This window comes from Pagrus pagrus (assembly GCF_965226575.1).
Source record: "Pagrus pagrus genome assembly, chromosome: 18".
Classification (NCBI taxonomy): domain Eukaryota; kingdom Metazoa; phylum Chordata; class Actinopteri; order Spariformes; family Sparidae; genus Pagrus; species Pagrus pagrus.
Window position 1 is genome coordinate 15,727,848 of NC_140202.1, and position 26,899 is coordinate 15,754,746.

Below are 26,899 nucleotides of genomic sequence, written 5' to 3' on the forward strand. Positions count from 1 at the left end.
GTCCCCTTTAATTCAAGTCTAATCCAAAATTAAATCTGCTTGATCTGGTTTTTTATTCGGATCCACATCAAATTTTTTTCACTACATGCCAGTCATCTAAATGCACCTGATTTTTTTCATCAAGGTCCATCCTTTATTCCCAGAGAAATTAATGAAAATGTTAAAAACTATCTATCTTGATAGATAGATCTATCTAAATCTATCTTGCAATTTTCAATAAAGTAAGGAAAAATGTCCTGTCCCTTTATCACCAGAAGTTAATGGGGTCTACACTGGGCCGAGACCCATCCTCCATCCAAGTCTAGTGGAAATCTGTTTCATAGTTTTTGTGTAATCCTGTTTACAAACCAACCAACAAACGGACACGTGATACTTTAACCTCCTTCATAGGTGGAGGTAAAAATCCCCTCTGAGAGCCTCTCATATGTTTAATGTAATACACTTAACTTCACTGCAAAGTCAAAGTAAAGTTTCCGTGCTGCTGGTAGAGAAGCGTCTCAGTGTTGTGGAGGTGCTGTTTCCAGAAGTTGAACTGTGTTTTGAACTTGTGTGATAGAGACGCCTGCTTTCATGTATTCGAGGCACGTTGGATAAAGGCATACACTCGCGGGGCCGTGAATCCTCAAGGCTTAGCCTCTGCGCGATGACACCCTGAAACAGTTCATTGATGTATAACACTCAATGAAATATTGAAATAGGCAAAGAGGAGATTCTGCCTTTGGGCTGATTTGCCTTTTCCTCCGTCTCCTCCACGCTGTAGTCTGACTAACTGCTGTCCATTTAGGGAGAGGGGAGGGGGGGGTCTCTGAGCTCTAATCTGTTGGATGCAGCTAATTAATTTTTGGTTCCTCCTATAGGCCTCCTGTCTCACAAGAGAATAGTGTTTGCAGGAGATTAAGAGATAGAGTGTTTGTTAGAAAGGTGTAAATTATCAGTGAGGCCTCATCACGTGCACCTGTGTTAATTGTTCTAATGAGGAGTCTCGTGGGCTCGGCGGCCCGGTGAGGATGAGAGAAGTGGGTCTTTCACAGGTAACCGCAGTGTGATGTGGCTTAAAGGAAACAGGGGAACCACATGTACTTAAACAGTCTAAACACTTGTTAAAGAAACAAATATTGTTATATCATGCTGCTGGTGTAAGAGAAGGCTTGCCTTTTGTGATCTAATTCATTGCTGAGTTCATGCGGCCAGGGATTAATGTGAATTGAGAAAATTACATTGTTGCACTACTTTTTCTCTTTTGAGATACACTGTAGCTGTTTTTTGATAGACCGTGTAGCCTGTGGTGAGAATACGGAGAGAAATTGGCTCCGTTCACCATGAAGTCATTAAATTTGTAAGCTATTTGTGATCAAAAGGTGTGTTTGAGGCCATTAACTATGGAGTTTGATCATGGCTTACATGCAGTGTCAAATGTCAGTCGTTCCTGCTATTTCCCCTCAATTTCAGTTGAAAGCGAGTATTAAGCCAGAAGAGAATATCAAAAGCGTGCTATGTAAATGTTGTTAAATACCGCTACTGAAGTTTGCTATATGCTGCATTGTTTCTGACTCACATTCGATGCCCAAAATCCTCACTTTGCTTCGACTCAGTGGGAGTTCAAGTGAGGATTACAGTGGGCTGTGTCCATCAGGACCACACGCCCAGATGGTTGACATTTTATGGACCAAACCATGCAGAAGTATTTTGATCTTGAAGGTTCACTCTTGACCTTGGAAAACAGCAGCTTGAGAAAAGAAATCTCGCTGTAGGTTCCCAACTTATAGTCTCAACCACATCTTGTGGCCTTCAACTGAATTTGCAGGGGATAGCAGAAACAACTGGGCATCTGCATCCACTGAGGAGGGCCAAAAGATGTGGAAGGACATTTCAGAAAACTAAAAATGAGTTGGACTTTTTTTTTTGAGGATTTCATTGTCACCATTGAAGCAATATTTTGAATTGTAAAATGCTTTTTTTTTAGCAGCAGGAGTAGTGTCTCTCTCTACATATTTCCATTGCAGAATAACAAGATTATTCATATTTGTCAAAGGGGCACTACGTAGTTTTGGAAAATACATTTTATAAGAAGCAAAAGATCTTCATTGACTGTATTTTAAGCCTAAACAAACTAAATAAACCAACTCAGTTTCACTTTGTTTATTTGTGGCAGACCCTGCCACCTTTCTAGCTCCAAACACTGTTGTGGGCACCGTATTTTCCGCTGAGAACAGCTTGTTTATTCAGTTATAGAAAAAATTAATATTTCTGAGTTTGCATTATTACCTCATTAATATTGTAAATAATAAAATTCTGAGTTTGAATTTCTTCTCCAAAACTACACAGTGCCCCTTTAAAGGTCTTTGCTATTAGCTGTACACGCCACATGTATGACAGAAACCAACATATCAATAATGAGAACCGTCCTCTGCTTTGAAGCTTAACATGTTTAATACTGAGTGGCCAAATTGTCTGTTTGAGCTCTCAGCAATGTTAATGACCATTAGACATCAGTTAGGGGCGATTATAATTGTAATATTTCAGCACTTTACTCTTTACTACCCCACTGTGTGTGTGTGTGTGGAGACATCACCATTAGGACGAAGCGTAATCCGCTATGAGAATATGTCCATTTGTCTCCATAAGGAGATTTTTATTAATGGTCGGGGAACATTTAATCCAAGGAATATGAATATGTGACAATCTAACATACATTTCCTGTCAGGGTCAGGGGGCTGTTTCTAAAATAGTTGATTTGCACTGAGTGGTTTGTCCTAAACTGTCAAAATAAAACATAAACTCTTAAGCTAAAATGTCCCTTTTAAATGGACAGCCTCTTAACTAGGTGAGCTTTAACTAACTAGGTATTAACTCGACCCATAAGCATAGTAATAATGTGTTTTTTAACATATGCTGAGATCTGGTAATCTTCTTATGGGTTTGAGGGTTTTTTTTCTCTGCGCCCCTGAATAGCTTAACAAAAATATGCCTCAGTAATGGATGGTGGTATCCTCATCCATCGCCCTCCTCCCACCTACTATAACTTGAAATAGGCCATCAAGTGGCTAATGAACTGATAAGCCCTCTGTGTCCTGTGGGGCTTATGAACATCATAAGCCAAATGTTTAGGCATATTTGGCGAGACAGTTTTTTTTTTTTTTTTTAAAAGAGCACTTATGTGAGCAAAGGAATGAAAGTCCCTGACAATGTGCTTTCATGTGTTGTGTTCACTGCAGGTTGTGGAAGGAAAAGTGAAACATCCTGAGTGTGTTTTTGAGGTTATCTCGCAGGTGGAGCGACGACTGCCCGAGCAGAGTGAATGTGTGGCCCCTCTTTTGCTCCATCAGACCTCCAGCTAGTCAGCCTGCTCGTATCATTATCAGTCGTGGATCTCTGCAAATCCACGGATTTGTGTGAGCAGTCTGAGAAATTAAAATAACATGCTTTTTACTGCGCTTACTTTCAAATCTCTTTAGACTTCATTTTTTAAAACATCTAAATCTGTTATTATGGGGCTGCTACACAAAACCCTTTTAATTTAATCTTTGACAAGATTATCAAATTCATTGATGATGTCACAAACTTAAATAATTTCAGAAAATGTCGACTAAGCCTGGATAAGCACTTTCAAGGGGATACTGCTGGATTAGCTTAAAAATGTGATTTATGTTTGTTGTTTATTTTAATTTTATTAGTTGTTGGCACATGTTCCCAGTCATTATGTTATGTTGCTTTTATTTTTTATTTTCATTACAATGTCTGGCAATTAAATACACATGAATATACTGTATATATTATTGAGCAGCCTATCAAACAAGACAAGGCTTCATTTTTTAACAATTTTTACAAACTGTCCCACATTCCTGGGTAGTTTCTCTAATCTCCACATGTCTATCTTTGTCTCCTTCCCAGTAATAAACTGGTTTTATTTGCCTTTTCATCATCAGCACTCACGTTTCACATTCACTGAAAGTCCCAACGAGTTCATCAGCAAAATCTTGACTTGAATTTCCTGCAGACTTTTGCAGAATGAACCTCGAGGGAGTCTCATGCTGGTGTATTTCTTTGTGATCATTTCTAAATCAGATCTGTGGTTCACTCTAACCTCACCGGTGATCGGACCACAGTCTCCCCGCAGGCGTTGCGGCCTCCAGCTCGTGAGCAGGCCGATGTTGTGTTAGGGCTGGATGACTCGTGTTTGTGACCGACCGGACAGCGACCAGACCAGGGGACGAGGGGCGCTGTGCGGCCCGCTGTTAGACAAAAAAAACCAAGAGGGATTAATGCCGCGTCTGTTGGTCCCATATGCTCCTCAGCGCTGCTTTTGGACTTGATTAAAAACTCATTGTATGTATGAAGTATTGTGGAGGCCGCATGTCTAATCCTCCTCCATGACTTGTGCACTTTGAAGACACGAGGCTCCGAGGTTACAATAACAAGCCCATTGTGTGTCAGCTGATATTGGATGTATCAGTGAGCATCGATTAAGGGGACGAGGGTGTGCGTGGTGGTGGTGGTGGGGGGGTGTTTCACAGTGAGGTGGACCGTGCTTTTATTTTGTAATCATCTGTGGCATCACTTCATATTTAGGGTACTTTTGACAATGACTCGTGTTTTGTTCAGTGTATTCAGTGTGGTGGAGTCCGTCCTCAGACTCCTCATCCTTCCTCCTCCTCTGGTTTTGTTCTCCACAGCTGACATTTGAAAGTGACCCTGCAGCCTGCAACAGTTTTTTTTCTTCTTCTTCTCCTCCCTCTCTCTCTCTTTCTGTCGCTGCAGCAGTCTGGCTGGAGGAGTTGTTGACACTGAGAGGAGAGACGCACCTCATGAATATTCAGGCCTTTTCTGTCAGACTCCGCTATTGTTTCCAAGTTCAATTGTTGCATTGTTTATCGCCATAACGATGTATATGCATGGTGCCAAACTTGGCGTGGCATTGCGGCGATATTCTAATTGATTCTTGAATATTATTGCGCCAAAAAAAACACACAAAAAAAAAATCAGGCTGCGTGATAAAAAGGAAATTAAAGGAGCTATTTCTGCTTCACCCTTGAATAAGTTATGGATACGGGCTATTGTATAATTAAGTCTTTCAAACTAAAACACACACACACACCTATTTTTTTTTTTCTGTCCACAGGAGTGGAATCAAAGTCGCTCTTCTCTTTAACGCTTCGATTATTTCAAGCAACGCTTTTAATTAGTGCGCTCCTTTAGCGGAGACTCCAATGAAAGAGAGATTATTGGCAATGTCAAGGATGCTAATTGAATGTTGGACTTCTAACAATTAGCCCACTGCAGAGCCATGTCGACTCATTACAGATCCCACAGCCGCTCTGACTTTATTGTGTCGTGTCGTCGAGCACGCTGACAGTAACGTTGGAGAGTTTGCTGGTGGAGGGGGAGTAAGCACAGACCAAACCCTCTCTCAAGAGCAGCTTTAACCTTCTGACTCCTCAGACTGTATTTTAAGAAAAATTGATCCTTTTTTTTTTCCATTTTTTTTTTAGGAGGATGCTTCATGCAAATAAACCAATTCACCTCGCGTAATATTTTTAAAGTCGTGCACACTTGATAACTCACACAGTGATGAGTTCACAGGAGTGTTAGCGCGAGTTTCTCTTGAGTTTAAAAATAAAGCACTGAGCAGTAAATGTTCAGGGTTTCGGTGCCGAGTTTCTGCAGGTTTATCTCCTGGATGACTTTTTCTCTTCGCGACCCAACATCATATTTAAAGAAACGATCACCTGCGCTGCCAACTAACAAAAAAAAAAACTACAACCAATTTTTCTATTTGTTTTTTTGTGATGATATTCCTGGAGATGTATCCCCTCCTGTGCGTAAAAGGCCTTACACACGTGTAATTAAAGCAAATGAGTGCAGTTTCTTGGTGGATTAATAAAACATGAACGTGTGTTTGCATTTCTCCTCTTCCATGAAATATCAGCCTTCCTATCAGGGCGCACATTTGGGGATCAGGCATGTAAAACTCATGCGGTGGGGCTTTGAATGGGACCACTGCTGCCCCTGCGCCCCGCAGAAACCCCCGCCGGTAAAATATTGGGATTAACATCTCTTGGAGGCCGGGATTTAACACTGCTTTCTCCCAAACCTGCACACTCTCTTTGTTGAGACTGTTCTGAATTGAACTACCGGAAACTAAGAAAGGAAAGAAGAAAAACTATGACCCCATTTTCATTTTTTAGTGTCTAATTCGACTATTTTTCGTTAAAAAGACCTGTAATAGATTTTTTGCATGCGTCCTCGGCTCTAAAAACAATAATTACAATAAGATATATAATGCGATTTTTAATCCATGTTGTGTTAATATAATATCTTTGATTATAACACACGTTTGGTTGCCATGGTGAAGTATAAAACTCTCATTATTGGCTTAATTAACACACCAACAAAACTGCCGAGATCTGTTTTAAAAAATATATTAAATCGGTAAAATCAGTGGATTTCTTTCCTTCATATTTTCTCCAAATATTGAGTGTCTTTTTTTTAAGTCAGGCCCAACTAAAATAAAAAAAATAGAGCCATTATCATGACTTTTATTATTTTTTTTACTCGCTATAATTTGTGCCTTTTGGATTTTTTCCCCCCTCATAATTCCTTTTTAAGACTTCAGAATAACTCAAATAAACCATCTCAGAAAAACACCCACCATTCATTTTGCGCACATTATCAGACTCCATTATCCCACCCACCCCCCTCTCTCTCTCCCCCACCTCACACACTCACTCACGCACACTCACGCACAGATCGTGTCTCGATGAAAGAGTAAGCTCACAGGACCTTTATTCATGTCTTTTCAGCGGTGAGGTCACACCATCTTTGGAGCCCAGTGAAGGATCCACAATCACCGTGTGTTGAGATCAATGAAGGGGAGCAAGTGTGGAGCTCTCAGCAGCCGAGAGTCATTTCCAGTGGGGCTATAATAATAATAATAATAATAATAATAATAATAATAATAATAATAACCCTTGATTATTACTACCATGTGCTGCTCGGAAAAGTCTCGTCTCTCTCTGTGATGCCGGTGACTTTTAACCATTAGCATCTTCTCGTTGTTCCAAAAAAAGTTAGAAATCTATTAAAATCACAGCAGAGAGTCTGATGCGAGGGGGGCTCACAAATTGCATACAATACAACAGATCACAGTTTCGAAGGCTAGCACAGATAAAAAAAACACATATGTACCATTTATATAAGACACACACTGATTGTCTCTTAGAAACTACATATTGATTCCTTATAAACACTTTTTTTCTTAAATAAAGTAGTGCATCCATGTCCACACACCATCCTCATCGTCTCTCCGCCAGAAAGCAGCTCGGCAAAGTTGTGTAAGAAGCCTTTTAAAGGAGGTCTGTCCATCCCGAGCACTTCGTCCGGAAAGACGAGCTTTGAGTTTTGTTCTTGGATAAACTTTAGTTCCGTGGCTGTGGTGTACTTTTTCTTTCGGTGCTGTCCTCAACAGGTGTTTTTATTTTGACGCATAGAGGCACACACTGACAGACATGGATGAGGGGCTACAACCTGTGAATGAACGGAACAAAGACAAATCTCTTTGCCAGTGCTAAAATAAATTAAACCTCTCCTCTAGGAGGACCATCATGCCAAACACCCCGAGGCCCCTGCCTCGCCGAGCCCGGCGGACACTTTGACCCAGTCCGATGTGTTTTATTGAGGGATGGCAGCAGCGCTGTGTCTGATGTGATCGTCACTGTTTGTGCACTTTTCTTTTTTTTAAACAGCTGTTTGCTCTGTTCACAGGACCTGGAATTTCCACGAGGACGTTTGATCCTTATAATCCAAGCAATCGGCATTGAAGTTCAGCTTCCACGACGCCGCTTGGTCCTTATAATCCAAGCAGTCTGCTGTGGAGTTGAAGCCCAGGCCGGACGTCCCGTAGCCCTGGGTGGAGAGGGACGCCGGGGACTGGTTCAGATGGCTTGTGACCGCGTTCGTGCTCATGGGACTGATAGTCGAGCCAGGGCCTGACAACTGGTGGTGCATGGGGGTGAGGTAAGAGCCGCAGTCCATGCCGCCGAAGTAGGACGTCGAGCCGGCGTAGCCCTGGCTGTAGCTGGAGGCCTGGGTGTAGGTCATGGGGTAGGACCTCTGCATGCAGGAGGAGGAGGTAGACAGGGGGTCCGCGAGCGGAGAGATGGACGCCGGGCTCCAGATGGACACTGGGGCGGTGCTGGTTGAGATGACGGGGACCGTGGTGGTGCTGGTGGGGGGCGTGAACTGTCCGCTGGCCCCGCTCTCAGAGCTCACTTCTCTGGTCGGGGAACTTTTCTTTTTGGCAGGTCGCACCTTGTTCTGGCCCCCGTTCTGCTGCTGCTGCTGCTGCTGGCGACACTTTGCCCGCCGGTTCTTGAACCAGACCTGGAGGAGACACGTTATTGTAGGAATCTCTTTATTATAATGGAAATATAACCCAAATGATAGATTTCTCTAAGTGAGCACAGACAATTAAATGTTCCTTTTTTTTTTTTTTTAAATTTGATTTAATCCATGTGAAAAAAGAAGAAGATTCATTTTATTTGTTTTCAGTCCAAATCAAGATGTTTCTCGACTTTTTGTCAAAGCAAGTTTTTGGTGCCAGTGGACAGATCGGTCTCATTTCATTGCTCAAATTCTCGAAACAGGAATCTGTCGTTAAGTGGAATTATCTCACCCCACTGGCAAAAGTTTTCCACTTGATTTAAGGCGGACAAAATGCTAAGCTTCAGATACACTGTCAGTCACGGGTTAAGAGGAGTGTTTCCAACAGTGCAGATAGAAAATCGATTTTTTTTTTTCAGTGTCATTCGAGCTTTTTTTTTTGTTTCACATTTAACCCCGCGTAAATTACATCTACCTAAACTATTTTTCCACTTTGTTAAATCCAAACAATAACTGTTGAATTATCCAAATGTGTTTAAAACATGTTGTGTCACTTTTCCTTTAGTGTCTCACAATTAACACACAGTCTTCTTTTCTTAATATTTAAATATTAAATCGCATCGATCAATTTCTGGTGAGCTCACCTGTACTCGGGACTCAGGTAGATTGATTTTCAGCGCCACCTCTTCGCGCATGAATATGTCCGGGTACCGAGTTTTGGCGAACAACGCCTCCAAAACGTCGAGCTGTGCGCGGGTAAAAGTAGTCCTCTCTCGCCTCTGCTTCCGTGGCGTCGCTGTCAGGAAAAATGAAATGTAAGTGAATTAAATTATATTACGTATGTATTCGTTTAAAAAAATAAATAAATAAAAGCAAGTGAAAAGATCAAACATAATCGGAGGCAGGTGTGTAACACAGAATGTATTTTTGTTGTTGTTGTTGTTGTTGTGCGTAATTACGCACGAGTCCTGTGAGACTTGCCGGTGGCAAAATGTAACACTTGAGTGTAATGTGCCAAAAAATCTGTGCAATTTGTGCAAAAAAATAAAACCAATTTTCCAGTAATTCAGCATAAAACATTTACAAATAAAATCACTCAAGAGGAGACTTCAATTCCCTCCAAGTTGTTTTTCAGCGTTTGCGCAAAAAGTTGAAAAAAAAGTAGCTCATGTAATTTAACGACCAATTAATATACTGACATTAATAACAAGTTTTTATCGTATCCCAAAATGTAGAGGTCGTTATTAGATTGAAAAGTTTTTCTATGGCTCCTGATTTCACACTGTAAAATGTGTCCCCGAGCCATTACTGTTCCTTCATCCCTCCTTATTTATTATTCAGAAAAGTTCGCACCCACCTGGATAGCCCACTGATGGATGCAAAAGATCCATTCCGGAAGTAGTTAAGCTGAGGCCATTGACTGTGTAAGGTGGTTGCTTTAGATACGACATCATGCTAATGTTTGTCTGAGGGCTGAAGTTGGAGAAAATTTTGAAAATTGATGGAGCTCCCGAGATGCACTTGGTGTCCTCTGCTCTGCTCGCCGTGCGGTCCGTGTTAAACCCGGCACCTGTTCCCAAAAGAAAAGAGAAAGACGACAAGAGACACCGATGAAGACGCACCTTAGTGAAGAGAGGTTGACAGAAAACAAGCCCTCTCCAAAACGCACGGCGCTCCTTAAAAAGGCACCGACCACGTCTCCAGCTGTCCCCCAATCCAACCCCTCCTCCCACACAGAAAAAGCCCTATAACTGCAACAAGTCACTTTAAAGTTGAATTAAAGGCTCTGGCTCCTGTGTGTGAAGCATAATGCAAACTGAATGTAGGAAGTGTTAATTGTCCGGGTTATTGAGAATTAAAACAATCTGGAAAACTCATTCCCAAAGTGAACAGACGCAGCTTATCTTCATTTTCTTTTGGCTTTATTTTATACTCCGTCTGACTCCTTTAATGTAATAAATTAAGTTTGTTTACGACTGTAAACAGAAAAATCAATGCGATGTGAGAGAAGAAACTCAATTCATGTTAATGAGTCAACACAAATATCCTTTCAGTGCTGTGACTCCTGATTTAAAATGATTTTGAATAATTTCCTTTATTTTTAAAAATTCCGAAGAGTTCCCTTTTTTTTTAAGAAACATTTTCAAGGCAATTAAGAGGTAAAATTACTTGGATTTTCTTCGTTTTAAACACGAGATTACTCGAAGCAGAGAAGCGTTTAATCCAGCGAAAGAAAAAATAACGTTGTCCAGGTAATTTTCCTTTAAACAGAAATAAATCTGGGACGTTGATTGCTAAATGTGTGATTGCTGTCACTTCAACTTCAGTGACCCTCAGCCGTCATCCCCACTGCGCGTCTTGATTAGTTGCATTTTTTTTTTTTTCGTCCAGTATCCAACGGTTTTAACCCCCTCATCCCAATCTGTCACACTTAAAAACAGACCCGTACCAGTTGCACACACCCGCTCGATAATAACCACCCTGTCCGAGAATTAATTATGATAAATGTTTTGTTTTTTTTCTCCCTGTTGATGAATTAACGAGCTAATCCGAGTGGCATCTAAGTGGAGCTGCGGTTTGGTATCAATACGCTCCAAAGTGCTCCAGGCTCCTGAAAATGCAAATGACCAGCGGGTACTCCTTTTAATAATTCCTGCTGTTTATGTGGCTGAAATGTAATCATATTAACATTTCATTTAGTCTGAGGCAGGAAAAACACATCAAAAAAATTAACTGAAAGAGGCGCATAACGACCGTTTTAGACGCTCAAATACAACCTGTCACCTAAACCTCGAAAACACACGGTGAAATGTGTGAAATGTGACGTGTTGGTTTGTTCCTGTGTGGAGCCAGTAGAGAGAAACAGGCCCCGACACATCTTTCGACTACAGGCCCATAAATGCTCGATCCCTGAGCCTCACGCCTCCACAATCATCCGTTTTTGTTGCGTTATTTCGCCTGTAAATTAAATCTCGAGGCATCGCTGTGCTGTGGGAGATGCACGAGGATCTCGCCTCGAGTTGAAACTTCTCGCAGTGGAGGTGGACGAGGCGTCCTCGGTGCAGCAGCACTGTGGCTTCAGTCAGTCACAGTGTGAAATTGGTGAAATATAACCTCCAGGAATCACAGCGACGCGACAAAAAGACAGTTATTCCGTCGTGAAAGCTTTGATTTAGCTTTGAATCCGTCTTTGTGTGCACCAGCACACACTATCACAACCTAACTTCATCACTTTGCTACTAATTACCGGATGCTTCATGATCATTATGTGCACTTGCATCGTTTACGTCGTTAAAATGTGTGTTTTTCTAATGGGGTTTGGTGAGCAGACGCGCACTTTCTGTCTTTTTTTTTTTACTCTCCTCAAATAAATTCAGAGTTTAACAGTGTTCAGCCTTCATCTGCAGGTTGAAGCCTTTAACTACCCAAAGATTTCTCCCTGGCATTTCTTTAAGTGTCGTTGTGTGTTTAATTTAAGCACCAGAGCCTCTGCTGAAGCGTCGTATTCCCTTTTTTTATTTTATTTTATAAAGAAAAAGATTTTGCAAGCCTTTAAAATGCAGTTTAACAAGCGGTGTGATCCCCTAAAGGCTTCTATATTTGTCTTATTTGACTCCTCATTTCGATATCAGCCCATTACTGATAATACAAATAACAGTGATATTAATAACGGTGAAAATAGAAATAATTAAAGTTAAACTTACCCTGCTATCGACGCCGGTAAAGTTCTTTGTCTGCTCGCTTTCCTTACAGGAGAAATAATAAAAGTCAGCGCAGATAAACGTCGTCCTGGCGGATAAAAACACAGAAAACCAGGCGAGAGCAGGAGCAGAAGAAGCAGCCAGAAGAAGAAGAAGAAGAAGAAGAAGAAGAGGAGGAGGAAGAGGAGGAGGAGTGCGGAGAAAAGTTAAACGTCGAGCGGCTGCATCAGGTTTGGAAGCGGTGCGACAGCGGCGGAGTGATGATGGAGGAGGCTGCATGTACGCCTTTAGGATTTGTTGGTGTGTTGTGAGTGAAGTGGTTTGACTTGGATTTTGTACAAACTGCCAGCCAATGGGAGCCGCAGGACTGAGCTGAGGTCTGTCTCCGGCTCCGTCTCTCACACCGGTGGGGAGGATGAGGGTTTTTTTTTTTCGTTTTTTTTTTTTTTCTGGGAAACAAATGTCTCCAGCTACTTTTTTTTTTTTTTTTTTGACGCACAGTCCTCAGCCAATGGCAGCGAGAGGGCGACTGACAACATCCCCATCCCACCGCAGAGAGGGCGCATTGATAATAAATAAACGCTATGCCGGTGGATGACGAGAAGTGGCTGTTTAGTCACCTTTTTAAAAAATTATATTTTATATTTGACATCGATATGAGGAAGATATATTAAAAAAAAAATGGAGGAAAGTTGCATGAAGGCTGGTGGAAATATGCGCAAATAAAAGAGTTGTCTGAAGATATAATGTACGTGCATTATATTAGCTGTGTCATACTTTTAAAATATTATCCATAGCGTCAGTTTTTTTCTGCCATTTTTATCATCCAAAAATGTAATTTTATGTTTTTAAAAAATGAGAGTATTTAAAAAACTTCCGGAAAAATCGAGGAATATTAAAACATCTTGAAGGGTTAAGCGAAATAAGTGCAATATTTAGGTGTTTGCAGGTCTAAAAGAGTTAAATACTGTAAAGAGAAATAAATCTGTGACAAAAAAAGACAAGGAAAAAAAAAAAAAAAAACCTAAACCCTGATCTAAAGCAGGGCTCTGCCTCCATGTGAAGGCTGCACCACCGTCCTCTCACATTCCAGCGCGTCGCAAAAAAGAGGGATTTAGAGCGACTTATTTTCTTAAAACTGTCCTCCCGTCCACAGAGCCAGCCAGTCTGCTCCCATCAGCCTCGTACAAGGCCCCGCACCACCGAAAATAATCGGCCAGAATATTTTTTTTTACAGCAGAGCTCCCACCGAGAGACACCGAGCACAGGCACCGGAGCTGCGGGGAACGGTGCAGCCAGGGACGAGGAACAAATGACAGGGGAGGGAGAGGGAGAATAAAAAGGCTCGGGTCGGTGGCTGGAGACAAGAGCGGCTTTAACTTATTTCCACTTCTGCAAGAGGAAGATGTGAGGGAGGGAGGAAGACAAAAATGAAGGTAGGCTTGTTTTATTTTGGCTTTTATAGACAAAAAAGTTAACTTTGGTTTTGCAGCATTCCAATAATAACAACAACAATAATAATAATAATAATGCGCTGTTATTTTTATTTTATGTTTTTTAATATACTTCACTTCAGAGTCCATCCTATTTCATATTTTCTGGAGGACCCACAAGCTGCACGAGACAAATAAGCCTCCTCTGTGTCACTTGAATTTTGAACCCGCGTGCCCATCTCAAAATAATATGCCGAGGGTTTTTGTCACGGCTTGGTAAATGTATCATCTTAAGAGGCTTTGTGGAACACCTACACACACTCTCTCTCTCTCTCACACACACACACACACATCCACACACACACACACACACTCAGCCACACACGCACACACACACTGCGCGCTTGCACGGACACACCCGCTCACTTCAAACAGATTTGAATATTGATTTAGATTTATAAACACAGGCAGACCGTGGGTTTTATGAATCGTCATTTTGCCTCTCTCCGCGGCTCCTCGTGTGGAAGGCCAGGCAGAGTCAAAGGTGCAGTGACAGCTGCTGGTGTTCACCGAGAGCTGCAGCCCCGCTGTGAGCCTCCACACACATCAACTTTGTCCAAACTACAGTGACATCTCTTTTGACAGATTTCGATCGGAGCAGGAAGCGGCTGAGTGGATCATAAACCCCTGGATTTCTTTTAACGAGCAGATTTGATGTGAGCTGAGGAGAAGTTTGGCTCTGGAGCTGCTGCATCTTCAGGTATCAGTTTGTTTTTGTTTTTTTTTATGTGTTTGTATTTATGTTTATTTGTGGTTTCACTGCCGGATTGCACACATGCGTTGTGTCATCTAATAGGATGGGGAAAGTGGAGTGAAATCACATCAGCTCACATTTTTAAGATGGTTTAACATTTTCTAAAAAGTCCCATATGATAGAGGGCAGCTTCAGACGGGTGTGAAGATAAAGTCTGGTGGGATTTTTAATTGCTCTTCGCTGATGACCATCACAAAGGTCACGGTTTAACCTCCCTACTTTTTTCCTCCACCAGACTCCAGCCAAAAATCCCCACATTTAGCGCAGGGTGTTAAGTTTAAATTAACTTGACTTGACTTATTGCTCATTAAAAATGTTATGCATTCTCTCACTTTCACTCCTTCACACGTCCGGCCCACGAGACAAACTATCACAGTCTCGCAATGTTACCAGCTTGCGGCTACAAACAACATTTTTTATAAAAGAGATGTGAGTGTTTGAATCATATTTACGCAGCTGCGTGGTAATGCGCCCTAACGCGAGACTTTCAAACCGCTGCGTGGCAAATCGTGACGTGTGATGCTGTTATCTGGCGGATCTCACCGTTTAAATTGCTAAATAATTTATTAAACTGTAAAGCCAGGCCCTCCGCAGGGACTTTGTATCTTAAAAGGACGTTTAAAGGGAGAAGGAGTTAAACGCCTCTGGCGAGCAGCGCTCCCACTGACTCCCGGCTAATTGACGACGACGGCTTTTATCTCCGCCTCTGCTACACTCAACCTGAGGGTGAGGATTTCACCAGGCCTGCTCCAACCTGTGATTTCCACCAGTTAATGCGTAGCCTATGCATCTTTACTAATACATTGGACAGGCCCGGGTGTTTGACCCTTGTTTGATAGCCTTAAAAAGGAAAAAAATCTCATTTCAAGATTGGGTAATTACTGAGCAGGCAGACCCCCTTCTCCCCCCGCTCTGCGCCTTATTATCCAGGCAGAGCAAGAAATAGTCAACACATTATGGGATGGATAAATGCATGTTTTTAAAAAAAATAAATACATAAATAGAGCAAATAAAAAGAAAACATCAGGAGAATTTAAATGCCAAAAGTAAATGTGTGAGTTGTTTGAATTTAAAGCTGCACATGTACATCTTCTGACTATCCAGGCGGCTTTCCTCTCCTCTCCTCAGCCTCTTTCCCTCCTTGTTTGATATCTGCATGGCTGAAGATGAGGAATGTGTTGGAGGAATTCACTCTGAGCTTTAAAAAAAAAGAGCCAGAAAAAAAAGGGGGGGAATAAAATCCAATAAAGCCAATTTATATAGAAATGCATTTAATCTGTAATGTCAGGAGAAGCTTTTCCCTCCTGCATTTTGGATTTAAATTAACCTCATTTAATATTATCGTTTGACAATAAAACAAGAATATACTTCAGAGTTACTTTTGCAATATTGTTTTTTCATTTTTATTAACACAAAGTTATTAATAATACCTCAGCTACCAGGTGAAAATATCTTTACATCCTCGCTGCTCCTCTTTACTTTTAACTCATCTCAAATCACTGAAAAATGAAGCTGTATGCAATTTTTTTTTACTCCTTATTTATTTGATTTAGTCAAACCACCGAGGCTCCAGTGCTTTTCTTTAACCTGAAAAAGATTTAGATTATTTTGCATAGATATGCGGTGTGGGTCTGTGTTTTCCTGTGAGTGTGTGGGTGACAGAAAGAGAGAGACAGAGAGAGAGAGATGAGCTGAAGTAGGATAATCACAAGCTGTATTTTAATTAGCCTGGCAGGTTTGATGGATACGTCGCCGCTGCTGCTGCTGCTGCTGCTGCTTCGCTGCGTAGTGAGCAAGGTGTCTAAACTGAGGGCTTTCCCCACGCTGTTCCCTTATCACAAAGGAGCGCCAACCTTTGTGTAATGTAACATGTAACTGACCCTGGAGGTCATCAAAACACATTCAGCCTCCTCCCCGGGGATTAAAGGGGGACAAACCCCCATTCAGTGTCAGTTTGGGAAGAGTTTTAAGAGGCAGATTCACCAGGCTGCACTCTGAATCTGGGATTTTATCTTTACACTTATTCACAAATTGAGTTTTGCTTCAAGCTTTTGCTTGAAATGATTAAAGACGAGCTCCTGCTGTTGAATGAGTCGTTATACTAGTTCCTCTTTAATGAAAAGGTGTGCTGATCATGAAATTGTGGGTTTATTTTCCACACACAATTTTTCTCCATGAATTCAAATGTGGTGCCTCAATAATGTGTGTGTGCCTGTTTATGTGTGTGTGTGTTTGCCAAGTTTGCTCTTTCCATTAATATGACATGCCTTTTAATTAGTGCCATAATTGTTTGTGTTGTGTTTGTGCAGGAGTTCGCCAACAAACAAGCGGATGCAATTAAACACACACACACACACGCGCGCGCGAGCCTTCAGATCATCAATGAGGAGGCAAAGTCAAGACTGGTGGAGAAAACCCGGCAAGGACGAATGTAAGACGGGAGAAGAGTCTGCCGCCTCAAGGTTAAACATGAACTGTGCGAGGAGCTTCTTCACTGCCTGTTTACGATATTAAATGTCCTCATGTTACAACTTTATTGAACTCCTAATTGATGTTAAATTCTGGTGAAGAATTCGCTGTCAGTTTCCTCTCTGTCCCAATTCTGTCCTGAAAGCATAAAACATTTAATTAACTAATAAAGTCCATCATTGTCAAACCGGCGCCCTGCTCTCTGACTCTCCCTCTCTCCGCCTCACCATCAGTAGCCTTCTCCTCTGTGTGCTGAGGTGTCTGCATGGCGTGGTAAAACCTGCCCTGCAGACCGGACCTCTCAAGTCTTCAAAGGAGGAAGAACTCAATGTGGGGGATTTGTTCAGGCTTATTTGGTAACCTAGGATTTGAATTGGATTCTGGGAGGCATTCATAACACATTTGAAAATGTTACATTGTGTGATTTTGTGTGTAATCCCCATAATAAATTTTAGAAATGGTCACAGCACTCGCACAACTGTGACTATTCATGATTTATCAAATGGTTTTCTTGTCTTGCCTCTCGGGGGTGAGGTGTGTGCGTGTTGCCGGCAGGGAGCGGGGACGATCTCAGCCGTCGGTTGAGGAGACGATTCCTCCGTTTTTAACCTTCCTCTCGACACTTGTTTTGTTTATTTGACCTGAATATGTGATAGGGTCAGGCACTGTGCTTCCACAGGGATTCTCTCAGACCCCCCAACAGCACTGGAGCACTACAACCTTCAGTGGATTATACCTCCCTGGGAGGAGGGTTAGTGTACACACACACACACACACACACACACTCACACTCACACACACACACACTACAGGTACAGTTTAATAAACTCAGTGTATATTTAATCAAAGCCACAGTCATAGATTAATAAGCTTTCTTTTCTCTATTCTCTCATGCCTTTAAGGTGCTATACATATACATGGCATTAATACAGTTAAGTAGAAATCTGTGCAGCTGTATCATTTGATACAATGCAAATCTAATGAGATCATTTTTAAAGGCCCCCTACAGACATATTTTAGAAAATATACAGTACTCGGCTTGAATGCTGTTTTTTTGGTCTGGTATGGTTTTAACTGAATAACAATGAAAATAACTCCTGCACACTGTCTCGCTTACTGCTCAAATAACTTACTACCTCCACCAACGAGGTTGTGTTTTCACCTGTGTCTGTTTGTTGGTTGGTTTGTCAGCAGAATTACACAAAAACTACTTAACATATTTCCAAGAAACTTGGATGAAGGATAGATCTCGGCCAGGACTAGACCCTTTTAGTGCTGATCCGGGATTTTTTTTCTCACTTTCTTTGACGTTTTTCAACATTTTCGTTAATTTCTCAAATAATAATTCATGGATCTTGCAAGAGTGAGTGCAAATTAATGCAGATCTTGTGAGCTTGAATTATGATGAAGCAGTTGTGGCAGGTTTGAAATTTAGAGCGATACATGACAATCGAGTTGGGTGTTGGATAAGGCTTGATTGAATTAAAGGGGACTGTTTACTGCGCTCTGCACAGTGCAGAGTTTTAGTCTGTCTGACCTTCATCAGATAAATAGACAGCATCACAACACTTCCATAATTGCTATGAATACATAGGAGAAGCCTACATCCAATCAACCAATCAGAGGACTACAGAAATGTATTTGACTATTCGTCACCTTTTAGTGTGTGTGTCATCAGTCAGAAAATATCATTAAAGAGGTTATAAAGATACAAAGGCTCCATATGATGGTACCAATAAATCTTGAATAACAATCATACAACTTTAAAGCACTCCGAAAGTGAATGAAAAAGTAGGAAAAAAGGTGAATTTACAAGCATTAAATCCATTCAACACTCAAAATGGGGGATAGAAAGGGACAAATTTATCGAAGGGCATCCATTAAACACATCTACTCCCAAACAGCATTAAATAGTCATGGTCATGGATGTGTAATCACATAAATAAATAGCATAGTTGTCAATTCATCGGTGAATTATTATAGTAACATCCATATAATCTAATGTAAGTAGTCAAGAAATATTCTGTAGGCTGGGAATAAAATAGTCCACAAGACCAAGAGACTTCATCAATGCATATATGCTATTCAACAAACACAGCAAGAGGTATAAAACAAGTAAATCTAGACCTATTGATAAAGGCCTTGTGGGACAGTTTGTGTGGGTTCTTCTTATTGTGCCTAAATTTGTTTTTAAAAAATAGTCAGGAATGATTTTACCACAAAATCCAGAATCTCTGAAAATGCAAATATTTGTTCATTTGAAAAGTTGTACTGCTGGACACAAGATGTCTCCTACTTCACTGAAAGTATTTGCACTGGAGGGTTCAAGTTTTCACACCGTTCTTGTGTAAGTTGCACACTGGACCACGATTGGCTTCCATACCCATTGTGATGTCACAAAATCTTAAACTTAGATCTAGTGTGAGCTCAGAGGACCGCATTTAAAAACAGCTTTCTTGTGTCAAACTCTGCATGTACATCATTCTGAAGTGCAGGTTGAACATCCAAGTGAGGGTTTAATAAGCAAAACACATTTTCGAGTGGAGGGGGGCTTTAAATATCATGCCCCTTAGCCACCAAAATGAGTGGTGGCAAAGGGGCCCAGGTGCTTTGTTGAAATAGCACAAACAGAAGTCAGAACACAGCATGTTGCTCTTGATGGTCCAGAAGGAGTGAATAATGTTATCCGGTGGATTAACTTTCCTTACCAACATGGTCCATCACTTGGTTTGGTGGCTCCACTGCTTTGGTTTCTTGTCTGCTACATGAGACTCTCCCGCCTTAGTTTGATAAGAGCTACAGCAACATTTTGTGTGTGTGTGTGTGTGTGTGTGTGTCTGTGTGTAAATCAGTGTTTGTGCCCTGTCCAAACCCCACTTTGCTTTGAATGACACTTTGGCGATGCCCCCAGCTCCCCACTTCGACTTCTCAAGCGTACCCCCTGTTAGTGCCAACTCTGCCAATTCCTCTCATGTCTTTAATATCTCTCTTTGGGCCCTTGGGTTTTGCCAGTGAAGGCTCCCCCGTGACAGTTGGACATCGCCGTCACATTTGGGAGACAGCGGCGGGTGTTTGTAGCGTTCCCAGCCCCGGGGCCTGTGGTGAATCTGTGATGGCTCGCCTGTCAGCCGGCCCCTCCCCTGTAATTAGGAGAGTAAACACAGCGCCTGGCTCGGGCTTGGGGGGAGAAGTAGGAGGGAGCGGAGGAGGGGACGGTCCGGCTCCTGTCCTACTGCTGCTTGAGCTGTCCAGCAGCAACTTTGGGATTGACAGACTGTGATGTGCTCCCCATCACATCTCTGTGGAGGAGAGTGCTGTCTGTTAACATGCTGAGAAACATCAGATTTCCATTTGTACCTTGTTGAGCTTCACTGAACCACTGAGGAGGCTTTTCACTGAACAGAGAAAATGCAAAGACACATGGCGTACAAGAACATGTCGATGAGGAGAACCTGTTTCCTGCAAGTTACTTCATATGCCAGTGTTAGCCCAGCAGATAATATAAAACAAACCACCGCTAAGCCTCCGTCCCTCCTCTCTTCACCTCTCTCCTGGTTGCTGGGGGGACTGGTCAGCGGCTGGAGGAATGTGTTGTGGGCTGGAGTTGTAGCCGTAGCTTGGGACCAGCTCGGGGGGGAGCGCCATCCCACCCAACCCCAGCCACTCTGCTCTGCCCAGGCAGGGAGGCTGGCTGCGGGAATGCCGAGACCAGGAGGGGAGGAATTTTTCACTGGAGGACCTGCCAGAGAAATGCCATGCGGGGAGCGATGAAGAGAGAAACCTAGATAGAGGGAGAGGGAGAGTGAGAGTGAGAGAGGGAGAAAAGGAGATCTCAGCCAATTGAAACGCAGCCTGTCAGTGTCATTTCGGTTTTGTAGGATGCTTACTGATGATGGGCCAGTTGCTGAACGAGCTGGTTGCCACACAGACACAGTGGCACCGCGTCTGACTCAGATCTCTCTCAGATGGCTCGGCGTCCAGTGGGCGTAGCTGAGGTAGCTCGAAGTAAAGTCGGTGCATTTGAAACATTATTTCACAGTTTCAGTGCAAATCGTCCGCCTGTACTAACCACCATCTGTCTCGTCAACACATGAGCACGATCACATGCACTAGTTTTTGTGTAAGTACATTTTAAATCAGATGGTGTGCATCAGTGTGTGCATGTGGCGGACAGGGAGAGTACAAAGGGAGGGGTGCTTGGAGGCCCAGTGTACTTGCCAAAGTCTTTACGGCGCCCAGAGAGCCATGCTGCAGCATCATGGTCCACAGCATGGAAAGACATGGGGCAGATGGGTGCAGTGTAGCAGCACAACCTCCCCCTTCTCCTCCCAAATGTGAGGCAGCAGTGGTGGGAATGGCACAGTGTGAGAGGGAGCCTGGGTTCATGGCTGAAACAGAAAAGCTGTTGGAGGGGCATTTGGGGGCTGGGAGAGAGTGGGGGCTCAAAGCTGTTTGAGGAGGGGGGGCTTTGGAGAAGTTGGTGGGGCAGGGATCCTGCGATGGAGAGGGAAAGCCAGTCCCCCCCTCCCGTCACATCCCTTTGAAATCCAAGTGCAGGGGCACGAGCCCAGGGAGGAGTGGCAGCGTGGCCCAGCGCCTGGGCAGACAGGCAGTCACCGCACTGGGCCAGAGTCCAGCTCGCCTCGCCTGGCCCCTTCCCACCCCAGCCCACCCCGTCTGGCCCAGGCTTACGGGAGTCAGGCAGCCGACCCCCAGTGGACAGGCCGGAGCCCTGCACTCTGGCGTCCCATCTCGGAGCCTCAGCAGGGTACGAAACAGCGGCAGCATCCACCGGGAGAGAGGCCCTGCGGAGATGTCCTCCTGCACCCAGGCCTCTGGATGGGGGCCCAGCAGAGTCTGCTGCTGATGATAACCCCCACCTCACCACCAGGCCGTTCTGCCTTCAGGGCCTGCGCAGGTCCACACATCCCCATGGCAACAGTGGCAGGGCCGTCCACACAATGTGAGTGGGCAACAAGCCAAGTGCTGCCAAATTGGGATGAGGGAGAGACATTTTGGGAGAACGCTCAGTCCCAAATCTTTTCACCTTTATTTTGTCTGTGGGTAATCGTGTTTTTGGCTCCAGTGATCTAATATCAGACACTTGGACTGTATTTGTTCCTTGAGCAGTGGTCAGCAGCAGCAGAGAACCACACTGTCTTTATTGTGAGGTTCTCCACCCCTGCTCCACGCTACTTCAAATCTTCCACCTCTCTTTAGGCGCTCAAATTTTTTAATTGTCAATTTCTTGGCGAGGACGGCAGGCATTTATAAAACTAGACCCTCAGGCAGAATTGACCTGAAACATTCTGAAGCATTCGTTGTGTGTTTAAAGAGACCTTGTCGTGGCAATATTAAGCCTGCGTAAACACAAGTAGTTCAATGACATTCACAGCAGCCACCTAAAGTTGATTCCCCACCCACTCTAAGCCACCGGGAAGATACTGTATAAGTGGTTGGGTGGTGTTTACTGAAAGTGGATATCTGCTGTTTGTTTTGTTGTTCTGCTTCCCGACCGTAAACACTGCACAGATTTCCTTGAGTGGTGTTTGAAACGCGTATGTGTGTGTGTACGCCATGTGTTATATTTGCTGATAACAGGATTTACTCAAATTGCGAATCACCAGTTGAGAAAGGTTAATTGTCAGTGCAACTGGTAGAATGGGTACACGCAATAATTATTAGTCTAAGTTGCTTTATTATTTAGGGACGCTAATTAGGCATTAACTGTGGTCTCCTTTTTGGATCACCACTTCAAATGCATGTCAAATTGCATTAAGTTCACTTTGACATCCATTTATCAAACTAAAGGAATGCTGTTTTGTAGATGTCCTTACTGTGTTTATTATTATGAAACTGATCTGTTCTTGAGGTATTGATCAGAAAATTAGCCGAGGGATTTTCAGAAATTGCTCAACGCAGTGCATCCTCATTTTATTCGCTGCGAGGACAATGCAGTTTACGTCTGGTGTGGGGTTTTTTTGGTGGTGATTTTAGTGGTTTGGTAATTTAAGATTGCATTAAGAAGGGTATTTGATACTTGCACAAAAACCCCCACAAACACTTGAGCAGCGATTTGAAGTTTATTCTCCGTCGCATCAGTTATTAGTCCCTCTTAGAAACACAAGGTTTGGTCTGTGTGCCACCCATGTGGACGAGGCTGGCATGAGTCTGGCATTAAGGTGAGGTGGAAAGTGACAAGAAAAGAAAGCAAGAGATCAAGGCGTGACTGCCAGTGCATGTCATTGCCCTACACTCTCATCAAATAGCCCCGTGCTGCTTATGTTGCTGCCCAGACGCAAATTAATTTGGACGCCTGGAAAGACTGCAGAGCCCAGGACTCATCTCTGCCCTTTAAAAAAAAAGAAAAGACACCAGCGGAGAGCACTCCTCCAACAAGGGGGGGAGGCAGGGGCCAAAAGAGGGGTTTTGATGGATTTCGGCGGAGGGCAGTACAGTGTCTGGAATAAGATGGGAGGGTACAGAGGACACGGTTGAATGTGCTTGTCCTGCTATGATGACAAGATGGCTCAGCCACCACTGTGCCACTGGCCTCCCCCTTGCTTTCTTCCTCCCCTCCCTGCCCCTGGTACTCCCCCTCAGGACACCAGTGAAGTAGAGGGGAGTGTTGAAGGAAGAGGGAAGGTGGCTGGTTGGGGGGGGTTAGAGGAGTACTGACGGTTAGCCGCCGTTTAATCTCCTCCTTGGCTCACTGCAGATTCTTTCACTACATGCCCCACTCCCTCTTCTCCCCAAATCTGTACCTGCTCATCCCTGGGCCCGCTTTACAGGGGGGCTCTTGATCAGTGAGGTGATGGAGAATGGCCCTCGTCACACACTCCAAATAGGATCGGATTGCCTGGGAGTAAAAGGTGAGAGCTTCATGGAGCTTGGTAAAAATAGAGGATGTAGTGGTGGGGTGTGTGGAAGGGGTGGGGTGCTTCCATAACCAGACACTACCAAGAAATGAGCTCTGTTTGAGATGGAGTTTCCAGGGCTTGAAGGTTTTAGAGGGGTTTGTGTTGGTGCAGAACAACCACAAAACCCCTCAGTGCATGTATGCCGGGGTGTATGTGTGTGTGTGTGTGTTTGGGGGGGGAGGACAGACAGGGGGGGAGGACAGACAAGAGGGGAGTGAGCGGAGGTCTTGTTCTCCACTGGCATGTCGTTGGCATGTCGTTAACCTCCCAGGGCTCAGGGGAAAATAAGCAAGCCTCCGTGAGTGCTTTAAAACTCAGGCTTCGTTTGTAAGGTGCCTGGGGAGAGCTGGACCCCTGCTGGAGGACAAGGCAACAAAACAGCAGCATGCTGATTACAGGAGGGATGGACACTGGAGGAAAGGGTTAAATAAAAACACATGCTGGGTCACAGAGCAGCCTGCTGGGTTCAGTGTTATACAGATAAGTGGCTCAAATGAAGTGTTTTAGTATTCTGGAGATCCTTAACACTTCACTTTAACTCAATACTCCTCACCAGTGATCCTGTCTTTTTATTTATTTTATCCGTGGTGATAAAAGTATTCAGGTATTTCACATGATTAAAAGTACACATATCACAGTGTAAAATTTTCAAGCAAAAGTTCTACATAAAAAAAAGTACTTTAAGTAAAAATAAAGTATTCCTGATGCAGGAAAATCCTCAGTAAGTGTTGCATTCTTCTACGTTATCTTTTTGGATACATAAGTTGCATTTTACTGTTGTAGTGCTTGAGGTGGGGATCATTTTAAATGCTGTGAGGTAGGGTTTAACAAATATTGTATTAGATACTCAACCTATACAACCCATTTACAGTAGCTGTTGGATAAATGTATAGTGGAGCAAAATGTACAATAGTTTTTCCTCCAAAATGAGTAAAGTAAAAGTATTAAAACAATAGTTTTATATACATTTATTTTTAGCTCTCTGGCAGAAAGTCTGGTGAGAAGGTTGATTCTATCCTCATGTTAACTGTATAGACATGAGGATAGAATCAACCTTCTCACCAGACTTTCTGCCAGAGAGCTAATAATTGAAAGCTACAGCAAGCAGCCAGTTAGCTTAGCTTTGCGCAAAAACTGGAAAAGGGGTAAACAGCTAGCCTTTGTCCATAGTTAACCGATATTAAGTGTAAAAACAACATGTTTTGGGTTTACAGGAGGTTATGTGCTTCACAGTTTTCCTGTAAGGGATCATAAGCCAATGCAGAATGGCAGAATTAGGTTTTTACATTTTGACTTTTGTCCTGATTAAACAAACAAGATACAACATGTTAATTGGTGACTGGTAGACAGATTTTGTTACCTTAGAACAAGCCTAGCAAGAATTTCTGCATCATTATGCTTTTCCTACACTGCCTCTGATTAGTTGCTTAGTTGGGTCAATCAGTTATGTAGGCTTGAGGAGTGAGATTGTGTAGGGTTAGGGTTGGGGTAAGAATATCAGGCCAATCAGAGGCAGATTAGGGCAGGTTTGATTAAGAAAAGGGTAACAGTTTATAGTAACTATCATTAATAAATGGTATATGTATAGTTAATTAAACTTTATTTAATAGTCATTTCAATGTGGCAAACAATGAAATGCTTTATTAAGCCATTGTTTATGGTAAGTTGCAAGTGATGTTTATAAACCTTTACAATATAACTATTAACTAAAGTTTATTTAACTATAAATTTACCATTTATTAATGATTGTTATAAGAAAGTGTTACCAACAAAAGCAGTGGACTCCACAATTATCTGCTGTTTCCCCCTATTTTTGGTCTTTATGCTAAGCTACCCTAACTGGCTGTTGACCACTACTGATCTTGTAGCAAGCTACAAGTACTTCAGTATTGTACTGAACTACAGCAGTTCAGTAAATGCATTTAGTTTCATTTCACATTTATATTAATATCTGTTTTGTATAAGCCTTAATGAAATCAATAAATCCCCAGCTGTTTACACTATGCACAATAGATTAAGTGCTATTGTCTTGTTATTGTAACTAACAGGGTAATGTGCTGAGTGATGTTTAATTCGACTTCATAAGGTTTTAAATGTTGCGAACAAAGAGACTGGAACAGAAACTATGGACCACGCTACTTTCAGTCTTCTAATACTAATGCATGTTTAACACCATCACATCACAACGAAAAGGACAAATAGCATGACAGTTTAGCCTTTGTTTTGAGGTTCAAAGTGTGTATGTGTGTGTCAATGTGAGTTGAGTTAATGAGATGGAGGCTGGAGATGGAGCACAGAGGGGAAAAAATGGGCAGTGCGAGTCAGAACAAGAGGTTGGTAACTCTTGCTTAGTCTTGTGATCAAACACCAGTGGTGACACTACAAACTTCTATCCCCTCTTTTCAGCATTTCTCCTTTCCACCCCCACCCCCCCTTCTTTTCTACAGTAGTAATGCCCCTCACTATTTTTCTACATCTTATCCCTTTTAATTAGAAAGCAAATTCTGCAGCCTGGAGAGACCTAATCCCCTACAACCCAACAATGCACAGAGTGGCTTTGAACAGCCGACCTGCAGCCCTCAACCCCCAATGCCTCAAATTCCCCCAGCACTGCTGGACCTTCAAGGGGGGAAGGGGGCCTTGTTCTCCCCCAGAACATTATTACTTAAGGATACATGTGCTACCGTATTTGCAGAATGACATATTTGCATTTTAGGAATGTTGACAGTAATTAACAACTAAGTGACACATGTGACAGAAATGATACAAGTGTATGCCAACTCGGTCTATCTCCCCCGTGAGAGATGGAGCCTCGGCTGATTTGCATATATATTAATGTCCCTTATTATATAGATTAGATCCCATTAGTTGTGGTGATTCTGGTAGAAGGTGCAGTCACTAGGATGCTAAAAGTCCCGTTATTATGTTAAAATGGTGTTTAAATTGTTGGAGGGCAAGAGAAAAAGACGGGGTTATGGCACTGATGCAAGGTTAAGGGTGATTAGACACCCTGACCATCCTGACAATAGGCTGAGATTAGATTCTGAAAGCCCCAAAAAGGAAAAAGGCCTCTCTCAAATGAAACTCTATTAGCTCTCTGTGCATTTAAACTGCTTGTATCTGAAATTACCAGCTTTCATTTCTTAATAAAAGTATATCTAGATGGAGCACACAGTCTGCTGA

The 26,899-nt window shown here is 42.7% G+C and overlaps 1 protein-coding gene and 1 long non-coding RNA gene across 2 annotated transcripts; one reads left to right on the plus strand and one right to left on the minus strand.

Moving 5' to 3' along the window:
- Nucleotides 1-6,766: 6,766 nt before the first annotated feature.
- otx2b (orthodenticle homeobox 2b) lies at nt 6,767-12,174 on the minus strand. Its single transcript, XM_084381128.1, has 4 exons — nt 12,084-12,174; nt 9,737-9,949; nt 9,024-9,175; nt 6,767-8,379 (listed from the first exon to the last, which is right to left on the minus strand). The coding sequence occupies exons 2-4, from the start codon at nt 9,831-9,833 to the stop codon at nt 7,756-7,758; spliced, it is 873 nt and encodes a 290-aa protein (XP_084237254.1). The 5' UTR covers nt 9,834-9,949; nt 12,084-12,174; the 3' UTR covers nt 6,767-7,755.
- A 966-nt stretch (nt 12,175-13,140) lies between these two features.
- LOC311273851 lies at nt 13,141-17,004 on the plus strand. Its single transcript, XR_014624708.1, has 3 exons — nt 13,141-13,516; nt 14,159-14,273; nt 16,637-17,004. It is a non-coding gene; the product is annotated as an uncharacterized lncRNA (long non-coding RNA).
- The last annotated feature ends 9,895 nt before the right edge of the window (nt 17,005-26,899 follow it).

Excerpts from the sequence above, each read along its gene's own strand:
- otx2b (XM_084381128.1), bottom strand. The coding sequence starts at position 9,833 with ATGATGTCGTATCTAAAGCAACCACCTTACACAGTCAATGGCCTCAGC. Across the intron at positions 9,176-9,736 it reads TCCATCAGTGGGCTATCCAG|CGACGCCACGGAAGCAGAGG; the intron begins GTGGGTGCGAAC and ends TTTTCCTGACAG. Across the intron at positions 8,380-9,023 it reads TACCTGAGTCCCGAGTACAG|GTCTGGTTCAAGAACCGGCG; the intron begins GTGAGCTCACCA and ends TGTCTCCTCCAG.